The sequence below is a fragment of the Helianthus annuus genome, chromosome 15 (genome assembly GCF_002127325.2).
Source record: "Helianthus annuus cultivar XRQ/B chromosome 15, HanXRQr2.0-SUNRISE, whole genome shotgun sequence".
NCBI classification, from domain to species: Eukaryota; Viridiplantae; Streptophyta; class Magnoliopsida; order Asterales; family Asteraceae; genus Helianthus; species Helianthus annuus.
This window is the reverse complement of record NC_035447.2, coordinates 166603945-166618091: the sequence shown is the minus strand read 5'-3', so window position 1 is coordinate 166618091 and position 14147 is coordinate 166603945. Positions and strand designations below refer to the sequence as shown.

Genomic DNA, 14147 nt, shown 5'->3' with positions numbered 1-14147 from the left:
CTCATAGGTTTCATAATTCTAGAAAACATGGATGAATATCTCGAAATGAAAGCAAGACAAGCAAGGATAAGAGCCAAAGTTAAGTGCAAGGATCAAGGTGATGAAGCCATTTTGGAAAGAAGGGAATTCCTGCTCAACAAAGTCAAACAAATGGAAGAATATGCAAGTGATCTGAACAAAGAAGTATCAAGTTTATTCCCTGAAGAACAACGGAATGAATTGAGAAAAGAATATCTTGCATACATAATGAACGAAAAGTTCTATCCTGCTGAAGAAACAAAATTCAAAGACTGGCCAATCATTGCACTAAAGCATGAGGCTAAAAGAATTGAAAAGATTAAACTTGATCCACGGAAGAAAAAGACAGCTCCAAATTGGAACAAATACAACACATTCATAGCTGATCTTATTTCCGAGCATAAAAGAAAGAAGCAGGAGTTGGTGGATGGAAAGGTGGATACTGCGGATGCCATAGCAAAATGGTCAAAGCAGCAAACGGATGAAGCTTATGAAAGGCTTGAGAAGCAAAGGTTGAAAGTCTCTGACACTCCTAAAAAGTCTAACTACAAAAAGCTACAGGAGCAAGTCAAGACCTTTGAAACACAGATCAGCACAGCAGAAGCCTTTGTCACAGAGTTAAGAAAAGAAAGGAAGAAAATGCTGTCTGCTGGAGTAGAAGAGAACAAAGAAGCTGATCAGATTGAAGAAGCTATCAAGAAAATAGCTTCAGACAAAGAAAGATTAGCAAAACTACAAAACCTTGCCAAAAGGGTCAAAGTAGTAAGTCAAAAGTCATCAGCAGATGTCACAAACAGTGAGCTGTATGACAAAGAAGTTGAAGCAGATCTAGCTGCAGCTAATGAGATTATTGAAAAAGCATTCACACGAGTGTCTGAAGCTCATGATACTGCTCTACACTTCTTCTCTAGGCCAAACACTTTAAGTTCATCTGTCAATAAACCTCTCCCAAGAAACCCATTTGGTTTTAAAATACTAAAGTGGCTCTCAGATCAAAAGACCCACGTATTGACTCTGATCAGAACCAATGGAGAAGTGAGGCATATATCAAGGAATCAAGCACTAGGCCTAAGTGTTGAAGATCTACAAGATCTCCTTGAGCTTACACTGTGCAGGGATGAGGCTGATTTAAGTTCCAAAGAGTTTGAAGAAGATTTTAAAAGAAAAGCAAAGGAACTTCTGATGAAGAATAAAGATCCAGAATAATGACAGGTTTTGGCATTATCTGTTCCAGGGGGAGATTGTTGGGATTGAACCCTACCAGAGGAACAGATAATGTAAAGCCAAAACCTGGTCACAACAGTGGATTCACAATAAGCAGATGTTTACACTAAGCTCTCCCCTTGACAATGGTTATCTATCTGCTGTTACACTCTAAACACTGCTCAGAAGAACAACTGATGAACCAAACACTGATGGAACAACTAAAGACTGCTGAAGACTAACACTGAGCTCTATCTACTGCTGTCTCTTAAATACTGCTGAAGATCCAAGCACTGCTCATTCAAAGACTGATCACCTTTTGAAGAAAGCACTGATGGTCAAGTAATCAGTGCTTAGGCTACAACAGTGGAACGTGAACAGTGTTAGACTTGTTTTGTATTGTATTATCTATCAGTTGTTAGACATCAGTAGTTTTGTATAGATCAGTGTCTACAGGTTGTTAGGCTGTTAGAAGTCACTATCATGGTGACGTCAGCTGAAGTGCATCAGTAGTTTGGTTTGCCTATAAATATAACAGTACTCTGTACTGTTACATTTGATTCGTCTTGAGTGAGTTCTTCTCCTCAATTCAATCCTTTCATCTTGTGCAACCAATTCTGGAGTATCAGGCTGAGGGGGAGTTTAGTCTGTAAGCTTGCATTATAACCTTTTGATTTTCATTGTAATCATTCGACTCAAGGTGAAATAAGTGTTTAAACGTACTATTCTCTTCTATGTTTGTGTTTACAAAGTTTGTATTCATTTTCGCTGCACTTTACATCATTTCATATACTCTGAATGTTCAATTCATACAAAGAGCACAATCATGAGAGCCTTGGATCCTAACAGACAGTTGTGACTTATGTCCCCTGTCTAATAAATATAAAGGATTATATCCTATTGATTGCCAATAATGGTTCATTTGAAGCCTAGGAAAATCATGATCAAATAGATTCTTACTTGTTATCTAAAATGGTCTATATGGTTTATTAATACCATGACCATCTAATTATCAATGCGGTGATTCATTATATAATCTAAATAAATCATTATTGTTTGATTTTAGTACTCAAATCAAGGCTGGCTCTGACGAAGCAAACAATCATCCTGTGGAAGGAAACAATAATACCAGGATAAATGTCACTGGTGCTGAATTACAAGCGATCATAAACACAGCAGTTGCTCAAGCTGTGGATAATATGTTTAAGGAGCCGAGTAATGTTCGGTCCAAAACTCATACAAAATCCCTATCACATTCGCATACACTGAAGAAGGATGAGTCTCGACACTCATCCAATCAGAAAAGTGAGCCACAGAGGCAGATTGTCTTCGATCAGACTCCCAGGTACAACAAAGGTTGTACCTATAAATATTTCATCTCTTGTAAACCAAGAGATTTCACGGGTGAAAAGGGAGCTATCGACTATATGAAGTGGTTGGATGAAAGGGAAACGGTGATTGATATCAATGGGTGTGCTAAGGAGGACATAGTTAAGTTTATATCTCAGTCCTTCAAGGGTGACTCCCTAACATGGTGGAAAGCCTTGGTACAATCTACCGGAAAGGTTCCTTTGTATAACCTTTCCTGGAATCAATTTGTTGAACTTGTGAAGGACACCTATTATCCGCAGCATGAAGTCGAAAGGGTGGAGACTGACTTCCTCACTCTGGTGATGAAAGATTTGGATTGCAAGTCTTATGTGACCAGTTTTAACTCGATGTCTAGACTCGTTCCATATCTGGTCACCCCTAAACCCAAACGCATTGCGCGTTTTATAGGTGGTTTAGCCCCTAAGGTTAAAGGAAATGTCAAGGCTTCTAAGCCTGCTACATATAGATCGGCTGTAGATCTATCCTTATCACTTAGTCTTGATATTGTGAGGAGTAGGTCAAAGAAAGCCACTGAAGAAGGGAAGAGGAAGAGGGAGGATGACCAGTCCCACCAATCGAATAAAAAGAAGAAAGGGAACTCTGGTTCCAAGAAAGGGCAGTCGGGTGACAAGCTCAGGTGTAAAACTTGTAACAAGAGGCACTTTAGAAAGTGCAATCAGGATCCACAAGCTAAACCTTGTGGAATTTTCAAGAAGAAAGGGCACAAGACTATGGAGTGCCGAAACATCAAGGATGCAACCTGCTATGCTAAGAAGCCTGATGAGGCAAAGAAAACCAATGCAAGGATCTTTCAGATGAATGCCAGGGAGGTGGTGAATGACGAGAACGTTATAACAGGTACCTTCCTTATTAATGATATTTATGCTAGAGTTTTATTTGATTCAGGTGCTGATAAGTCGTTTGTAGACCATAAGTTTAGTAAGTTACTGAATCTGCCTATTAAAACTCTAGACATAAAATATGAGGTAGAGCTTGTCGATGGTACATTAGAAACAGCTTCAACTCTTCTTGATGGATGCTTTATATCCATTAAGAATCATTCTATCCCGCCATCCCTCTTGCCAATGAAATTGGCTGGGTTTGATGTAGTTTTAGGCATGGATTGGTTATCGCATAACCAAGCCCAAATAGCCTGCGATAAGAAGCTAGTTAACATCAAAACCCCATCTGGTGAATCAGTCACCATTCAAGGAGATACACATTATGGTTTGCCCGATAATGTGTCTATACTCAAGGCATCGAAGTGTCTGAAGAGCGGATGTGTCATCTACATGGCACAAGTGTCTGTTGATGAACCAAAACCTAAGATTGAAGACATTCCAATCATTTCTGAGTATCCTGATGTCTTTCCTGATGAACTACCTGGATTACCTCCTGAGTGGCAAGTTGAATTTAGGATAGACATTCTGCCAGGATCTGCACCAATTGCACGAGCTCCTTACCGTTTAGCGCCTACAGAAATGAAAGAGCTCAGGACCCAATTGGATGATTTATTGGAAAAGGGTTTCATACAACCCAACTCTTCGCCTTGGGGAGCTCAAATATTGTTTGTGAAGAAGAAGGATGGATCAATGCATTTATGCATTGATTATCGAGAGTTAAATAAGGCAAGGATCAAGAATCGTTATCCTTTGCCTAGGATCGACGACTTATTCAACCAACTCCAAGGGGCAAGCTTCTTCTCGAAGATCGATTTGAGATCAGGGTATCATCAACTTAAAGTTAGAACTGAAGATGTACCTAAGACAGCGTTCAGAACGAGGTATGGACACTACGAATTCTTAGTGATGCCTTTCAGGCTCACTAATGCACCTGTAGCATTCATGGATCTCATGAATAGAGTCTGTAAGCCATACCTAGATAAGTTGTCATTGTCTTTATAGATGACATACTTATCTATTCTCGTAGTCAAGTTGATCATGAGAAATACCTTCGATATATCTTAAGATTGCTACGACAGGAGAAGCTGTATGCTAAATTCTCCAAGTGTGAGTTCTGGCTTCGTGAAGTCCAATTTCTTGGACATGTTGTGAGTGAGCGTGGTATCCAAGTAGATCCCGCCAAAATAGAAGTAATCATGAACTGGGAGGCACCTAAGACACCTACAGAGATACGCAACTTTCTGGGATTAGCTGGTTATTATAGAAGATTCATTGAGAACTTCTCGAGGATAGCTGCACCATTGACTACTCTGACCCGCAAGAACGTGAATTTTGATTGGGGTCCTAAGCAACAAGAATCTTTTGAGATTCTTAAGCAGAAATTGAGCAATGCTCCGGTGTTGACATTGCCCGAAGGAATTGAAGAGTTTGTCGTGTACTGTGATGCTTCACACACCGGTATGGGTTGTGTACTTATGCAGAGAGGCAAGGTGATTGCCTATGCATCACGGCAACTAAAGGTGCACGAAAAGAATTACACCACCCACGATTTGGAGTTGGGTGCTGTTGTATTTACACTAAAGTTGTGGAGATATTACTTATATGGAACTAAATGTGTGATATATTCAGATCACAAAAGTCTCCAACACTTATTCAATCAAAAGGATCGATCTTAATATGAGGCAACACCGTTGGATAGAGACTCTAAATGATTATGATTGCGAAATTCGCTACCATCCTAGCAAAGCGAATGTAGTCGCTGATGCTCTAAGCCGAAAGGAAAGAGTCAAACCTATAAGGATTAATGCCAAGAGCATTGAACTGAAAAACAACTTGAATGAAAGGCTGTTAGCTGCTCAAAAGGAAGCTATATTGGAAGTTAACTTTCCAAATGAAAAGTTAGGTGTAACAGCTGATTAGTTGTTACCTAGTAAGGATGGAATCCTTAGACTTAATGGAAGAATCTGGGTTCCTATCCATGGAGGACTTACAGATGTAATCCTCCAGGAAGCTCACAATTCCAAATACTCAGTTCACCCTGGAGGTGACAAAATGTATCAAGATTTGAAAGCCAACTATGGGTGGATAGGTTTGAAGAAATCTGTTGCCACACATGTAGCCAAATGCCTGACATGCGCTCAGATAAAAGCTGAACATCAAAAGCCGTCAGGTTTACTACAACAGCCAGAGCTTCCCACATGGAAGTGGGAGATGGTAACCATGGATTTTATAACCAAGTTACCTAAAACAAGGCATGGAAATGATACTATATGGGTCATAATTGACAGACTGACTAAGTCAACACATTTCTTACGCATAAAGGAGACTCATAGCTCTGACAAACTAGCTTAGTTGTATGTGGATGAGATAGTGTCTCTCCACAGAGTGCCAGTATCTATTATATCTGATAGAGATACTAGATACACCTCTCACTTTTGGAAAAGTTTCCACCAATCATTAGGCACTCGTTTGAATTTCAGTACTGCTTACCATCCTCAAACGGATGGACAAAGTGAGCGTACAATTCAAACCTTGGAAGACATGCTTCATGCATGCGTCATTGATTTGGGTGGTAGCTGGGATGACCACCTACCGTTGATCGAGTTCTCCTATAATAATAGTTACCATACTAGCATTCAGGTTGCGCCTTTTGAGGCATTGTATGGGAGGAAATGCAGAACGCCTGTTTGTTGGGCAGAAGTAGGAGAAGCTCAGTTATCAGGACCTGATATAGTCCTTGAAACAACGGACAAGATTGTCCAAATTCGTGATCGCCTAAAAGCTGCCAGGGATAGGCAGAAAAGCTATGCTGATAAGAGGCGGAAACCTCTAAAGTTTGAAGTGGGTGACAAAGTTTTACTGAAAGTATCACCCTGGAAAGGAGTGATGCGTTTTGATAAAAAGGGCAAGCTAAGTCCAAGGTATATTGGACCATTCGAGATTATCGAATGTGTCGGCAGTGTAGCTTATAAGCTAAACTTGCCTGAGGAGCTTAGTGGAATTCACAATGTGTTCCACATCTGTAATCTAAAGAAATGTCTAGCTGATGAATCGCTAGCAATGTCGCATAAAGACGTACAGATTGGTGAAAGCCTGAGGTTTGTTGAAAGACCTATATCGATCGAGGATCGACAGGTTAAAAAGCTCCGAAGGAAGCACGTGCCTATAGTGAAGGTTAAATGGGATGCCCGTAGAGGCCCAGAATATACGTGGGAGGTTGAGTCCACTATGCGACAAAAGTACCCTCATTTGTTTCAGTAAATCTCGGGGTCAAGATTTCTTTTAAGGGGGTGAGGATGTAACACCTCGTAAAAACGTGATCAATTATGTGAAGACACGTGTCTAAAACCCTAATCATGTGAAAGATTGAGTTTGAAGGACTAAAGTTGTAAAACGATGAAATTATGTATGCGAAGGGACTAAAAGTGGCAACATGCCAAACTTGTGCCTCTGAATGACCACACACGAAGAATATATTCTTAAACGAGTAATTATTTGGATATAAGAAGCCGTTTGTGAAAATAATCGAAAGATTATAAACTACAGGGGTTAAACGTGTCAGCATGTTAATTCTTACCTCTGAGTAACCTTTTAACGAACCCGGGGCTTTGTAATGTTCAAATATACTCTCAAGAATAAGTGATATCAGTTTCACGTGGTTTCGAAATCGTTATGCAAGTTTTCAAGATTATGGGTTAAAAGTGTCAAAGTTCAGAAACTTGTGATATCGATGATCGTTTAACAAAACCGGGCCTAACGGAGTTTGGTTATACTCCCATGATCCTTTACAAACTAACTTCAAGGGCCTTATATGCCTAAAACTGAAGTTAAATAAAGTTACAAAGGACCAGGGACTAAAACTGCCAAAGCTGAAACATTTTTAACCTGAAAACAAGGTCGTCGCGGGGCGCGTAAACCCCCTTTGAATCCTACGCGGCCCGCGAGAGATACCCAGTTCAGCAAAATGTTGCCAGCTGCAGGTTTCTGCTGTTCCACCGCCTCAAACACTTCCAAATCGATTCCAGGAGCTTGTTGGCGGTTTTATAATACCACTAGGACACCTGGGATGATCCTAAACATCCCCATAACACCTGTGTTGATCTTAATTCATGGCCTTCACCTATAAAAGGTCCTTCATGTTGCCTTGTTTCATTGCACACTTCACTTGAATCTTCTCTACTCTCAACTCTGGAGGTTCCTGATCAAAAAGGGAGCTTGTTCTTGTAGAAAAGATTGTTAGGACCCTTTGTATGTGTCTTAACCCCTCTTTAGTTCAGTTTTACAATATAAAAACCGAAAAGTCAAAGTTATCGAAAATTAGCTTTGACTCTCGGTTTTAACCCAAATGGTCCAGCCACTGTTCGAAATGAATGTGGTTATGTGACCATTATTAGGTAGGTGATTAACCCTTCAAAGCGCACCTCCTAATTATTTCGTTTGCTTAGTTAATTGTCGGGTCAAACTATTTAGTTAAAAAGTCAAACTTGACAGAATTGTAAATAATAATTAAAACTAATAATACAGAGGTTATAAAGCTTGACTTTTGCTTTGACTTTCAGTTCTGACCCGATTAAGCTTAATTCTTCTATGTTTTAAGCTTCCATTAGGACCACATTATGTTGTAGTATAACCCTCTGGAGTTATATTACCTGGTCATTTATATTTTGAATTATATGTTAGTTTCCGTTAATATGCTTATAAATGTCCGTTATGCCCTTATGTCATATAAACGAGATTTTTGAAAATGTGGGAGGACAAAAAGCTTTATTACTGATATATATAAGTATGTCAAATAAATTTGACATCAGTTTCTGGTCTTAAACTAAAGTTATGCAAGATATCGTAAATTAAAACTTTTTATTAATTAAATTACGCTATCTTGCATAAGGCATGTTTAAATATGGATTTTGACCAAAAACTCATTACCTACTGTTAAGATATTATTTTAAGGGATTTTTTGGAATTTTTGATCAAATTATAATCTGACCATATCATGGAGTTCTTGTATAATTTGGTAAATGACGATAATACCCTTTTCATTCATAAAATGAGATTAACATATGATTTGCATACCAAACCTTTTCCTACTGACATTATATATTAAATAAAATATTTTGAACATTTAAGACTGATCAAAATCTCAGATTTCCATAAACATCTTAATTATCGTCAATTATCGACTTTTACGCTATTTAAGCGCATAGTATGGTTTAAAACCATAACTAAACACCTAAGACTTGTTACCTACTGATTTTATAAATAAATTTTAATATTATTACAGTAGGTATAAGTCATGAACTCAGACTTCCAAAAATGTCCTTAAAAGCATATGTGAAATGACCAAAATACCCTTTCGGGGCATAATTTGGCCATAAATGGTATATCACATATGTGTATGATATCTTACTGTTATAACAATATAAAATAAATATTTTTACTGATTACTAAAGACCAGAATATCAGTTTACTATAAAACCTCTTTTATAAATGTTAATGCCCCTGTGGGACTTAAATTGGTTTTAAGTACTTTTTGGGCATATATGTTAACATCCTACTGATGTATTAACATATTCTAAGCATAATAACATATGAGACCTGTATATAATTCATTTGGTTAACCGTTATGCATTTATGCGTTCGATTCGGTTTATGTAGCTAGTTTACATAAATTAGCCGAAATGGGTTTAACCTTATCAATAGTTCATCACAATCACAATCATTAACTATTGAAAAACACCCATCATCAGACATATTATTCAAAAGTTCATCACAAGCATCAACAGTTTGGCCCAAAACATCAGGCCCACTAGACGACACATAACTATGAAACGAGTTAAGAAAAGCTTGTCCAAAAACACAACCAGAATCAGTATCATTAACTGAAGTTTTAGAAAAATCAGAATTTAAATCTTGTTCATTCCGAAGGACATCTTCAAACTTTACTTCAGGTACTTCATCAGCACGGGAAGATGAAGCATTAGGATCAAATACACCTTTAGAAACAAATTGTATCGGATGAGTTTTTCGATTTTCAACTGATTTGTTGTTGATCGATGACTTATCAGTTTTTGGGCCGTAAGTCATCGTATCCTCATTAATCAGCTCCTCCACAGAGTAAGGCATATAAGTGTAGTTATAATTGTAAGGATGAGGAACCTTATTATATCCTAAACCACACCCTTTTTTTTCTTGTATTACAATTGAATATCACAGATATCCTTGACCATTTGCTAGAAGTATCATATTTTTTAATATTGATTTCATCGATTTGATATTTTTAAATTGATCTCTTCTAGCTCTTTGATCAAATTATTCATGATCGCTTTGTCATACTTATTGTTACAACTTTTAACGCTGAGTTCTTCTTTCAATTTAGCAATATCTTTCTTTTGAACTTCATTTTTTTCTTTATAAAGCTTTTCATTTTTTACTAAAGTAAAATTTTTATTTTTTTATGTCTTTGTAATCTTGGATCAACTCAGCGTTGTGTAACCGGTAAGCTTCAACTTTACCATGACATTCAGGAGTATAGAAAACAGAACTTATATCTTCAGCAGTATTTCCTTGAGACTGAGCCATGGGTTTGTTAAACATGAATGCAATAATGTAATTGGGTGGTTGATACTTTTGTTCTTCTCCTCAAAACACAAGCCAAAGCGAGAACCCATGCACTCGCTCACTCAAATACTTTGCACACGATCGAATGAACCCGCTTTCTGAACCGCACCTTAAAACCTGTCAAAACCTTTTGCACAAAACCAACAAACCTTTTTATATTTTGATTATTATTATTATAATTATTTTATTTTATTTTTTTTAATTTTACATAACACTTACTATTATAATAATTATTATTATTTATTGTATTATAACTAATGATAAGGTAATGGTTAACATATTATTATTATAAATAAACCTAAATGATTAACTTATAATTATAATTAAGCCTAAATGTCAAAATGACACTTTCAGATTGTAGAAAAATCCCTCAACAGTTTTCCCGGCACCTAAACTATCACAATAATTCTCTTCTTCGTTATTTTCCAACACTCAATCCGTCGCAATAACCTTATCTTCTACCTAATACAAAACACAACTCAGCCACAATATTCTATATCTCCTTCTCCGTTTAATACAGACGCTAAGATGATGAAGTTTGACGATAACGGTTCAATGATGGTCGACGGAAGATGGACAGTGATGAGTGGTTTCAAGTCGAAAGTAACCAATGAGGTTGAAGATGATTATATGACGGACGGATGGTGGTTAACCGATGATATGATGGCCGGTGAATGGTGAGGTGGTGAACGACGATGATCAGAGATGATGGTAGCGACACAATCTGTTATCGGGGGATGGTTATCAGTGGTGGATCCAGGAATATTTTTCACTGAGTTCACTTTTTTAGATACTCCAATTTCATGTGACTGAACATAAAGAATTTCGGGTCGGTTCGTCAGTTCGGATCGGGTAAGGTTCACCAAATAATAAAAGTAAGATACAATGATGAAAAGAAAATTGTCATTAGAAATTTAAAAACACATAATATAAAATACGATAGTCTTTACAAATAAAAAAACTACCTAAAGTTGTTGACGACGAGTTTTTATCTTTTGAAAACGTTGCATTACACTCTCAACGGAAAATTTTTGTAAGAACTCCTTTTCAATGTAACAAATGCAAGAATCGTTCATGTATCCATCACCCATCCTATTACGTAATTCTGTCTTCACAAGCTTCATTGAAGAAAAACTCCTTTCAACACTAGCCGTTGCAATCGGTAAAACTAGTGACAACTTTATTAAACAATAGACCAACTGCTACTCAATGTGTTTCCTTGTTTCCACCATCCTTTTGGCAAGATCACTAACCCCATTCAGGTTATCAAACCGACTATCTTTTTTCATATTAGAAATGTAGTGGCCGAGTTCATCGATAAGCTTATCTTTTTCATCAAAAGTAAAATCATACGGATACATTTCGGCCAACTTTAGCAAATTTAGTTTATTAAAGGAACTAAAATTATCACGCGGGCTCAAAGTACTCATACACGTAAGCAAGTTAGTGGTTACCTCGTTAAAAAGGTTTCCAAGCTCTTGAATTTGCATGTCGAGAACCGTGTTGAAATTATTGACCACAAAATGATGACGATTGGTGATGTTGGTCTTTCTTCTTCTGTTTTTCGGGTCAACATACTCATCTTCCATGTTAATCATCTCAATATCATACTTGTCACAAAAGGATGTAACATCTTTTAAAAGTGAGTCTAAGCCTTCAAGTCGATACCTTTGTAATTCTTCTTTGGTTGATCTAACTAGCTCAACTGCATTCAAAATATCTTGATTCTTTCTTTGAAGAGCGACACACAAATTGCGGTGAGCAAATAATTCATCAATTGCAGATTTAAGAGATAAAGCGGTTGTTTCCATAACATGAACTACACCAATATATCGCTCCTTCACAAATCCTAATTTATCAACAAATCTCAAAACCACAACCATTTGTTCCTTTTTAGAAATATCCCTCAATTCATCAACTAATAAAGAAAAGACATCATCACCAAGCTCTTCAAATATCATCTTTAACACTTCTTCTGCAAAACAATTACAAATATCTTTTTGTATTGATGGAGCCGTCATTTGGCAATTCTTCGAAGCATTACTTAAAATGTACTTTCCAATTTCTTCATTTATTTGTGCAAACAATTTTAAAAACTCTATGAAATTTCCTCTATATAAGGATGCTTCAGAATTCATCATGACCCCGAAAAGGTAATCCGCCATTCAACAATCCTTTAGCGAGTATAACCGAAGTACTTAATCGGATTCTATATTCTTTGTTTTGTTCGGGTTTTTTTTGAACCGCAGGTATAGATTGGGCTTCTTTAAGTAAGTCTTCTCCTTTTTGAACTGCCCTGTTGTGAAAACTATTGCATTTACCAACATGAGTTTCGAATCTTTCTTCATTCCTATGCCAACATTGTACCCCCTCACTCGCAAATGCATCTTTTTATCCACTTTCTTTGAATAAGTAACAATATAAGTAATACACTCTATCCGCTTTAACACTATATTCCAACCAATTTCCATGCTTTTCCGTGTACCATTTTGGATTGAACCGTCTTAACTTATCACCATTACCAATAAGTGTTTGTGGAAAATCTGTTTTTTCCCTTTCGGTTGACATGGACCTCGAAGCAAATATGTTCGTCTAATTTCATCTTTTTGACTAGGGTGATAAGATGAAATTGGTTTCATTCGGAAGGATCCCATGGAAGATCATCCAAAACGATTTTCAAGGGTTTACTAGTTGAAGATGACGATTCAATGTTAGGTGGTGGTTGCCTTTGAAAAAAACTTGAAATATTCTTCTGCATAACTAATAATGCCTAAATACCAAATTCAAGTTTAAAACATACATCAAAACCTCTTTATTCTCAACTCAAAACCCCAATTTCAGCAGCAATATTAACTTAAATAAAACAAACAGATGTATAAGTGTATAACAAACTGAAAAATTCAGGTTTAAAAACCCCAATTCAACTTTAAAAACCCCAATTCAAGTTTAACTACCAAAATTAAATACCAAATTGACAAATTCAGATGTATAACAAACTGAAACTTTTAGCACCAATATTAACTTAAAACAAACAGATGTATAAGTGTATAACAAACTGTAATCATAAATCACTGAACTGATGTAATCAAAATTCTAACCTTAATCGTTGATTCGTATAAGAAAAAAAAAGTGTCGGAAGCAATCGGCGAAGGCGGAGCAGCCGAGCAGCGGAGAGGAAGGACGTCGCGGCGGCAGACAGCAACAATCGGCGGAGAGGTGGAGCTGCAGAGCTGCTGATGTTGTTCTGTTCGTTACTTGTTCTGTGGCTTGTGCGGCGTATGTTTTTGTGATATAACCCTAAATGGGTTTTATTACATTAAAGAAAAAAAATTAAAAGATAAATAAAAAAACGGAACAAAAACGAGTTGATACGGGATTCGAACTCGGGTGAGTTATGAAGAAAAGCGCGGACATAACCAGTGGAACCAAGGCTTTTTTTGTTTATGGGTTCCCTTTATAATTTACTTACGGGTTCCTTTTCAGTTTCTTATATATATATATATATATATATATATATATATTTACACAAAAAATAAAAAACCGAATGGGTTCTCAGGAACCCGTACTTTCTACATAAGTCCGCCCCTGATGGTTATGACGGATATTTCCAGCGACAAAGATTGGAGATGATTGATGGTTGTGAACGGAGATCGACGGAGAAGGTCGGAGTCGGAGAAGATGATCGGAGTTGCAGGTGGTGTTTGGCGATGACTATAACCTGTGATAATGGTTGAATAGAGATGGTGGCCGGAGAAGTAGTTAAGGTTGAGAAGACGATCAGTTGCAGGTGTGGTGGTCCGATGATGAAGAATGATGTCGTGAAAGATCGCCGAAGATGGTTGGGTGATCGGAGGTTGCGAGTCCAAAGTGGTTGCGACTCGTAAACTCGAAATCAATTACTCGAAATCTGACTCGAAACCGTTGTGAAGTTGATAACTCGAAATCTCTGTCGAGAACACACCACTCGAGACCTTGGTTGCGACTCAAAAGGTTGATGTGAGTCGAAACCAGATGCTGAAGATTTGAAGATAGTTT

The 14147-nt window shown here is 37.3% G+C and overlaps 1 protein-coding gene across 1 annotated transcript; it reads right to left on the bottom strand.

Moving 5' to 3' along the window:
- Positions 1-11314: 11314 nt before the first annotated feature.
- LOC110914386 lies at positions 11315-12277 on the bottom strand. Its single transcript, XM_022159181.1, has one exon. The coding sequence runs from the start codon at positions 12275-12277 to the stop codon at positions 11315-11317; it is 963 nt and encodes a 320-aa protein (XP_022014873.1).
- Positions 12278-14147: the final 1870 nt, after the last annotated feature.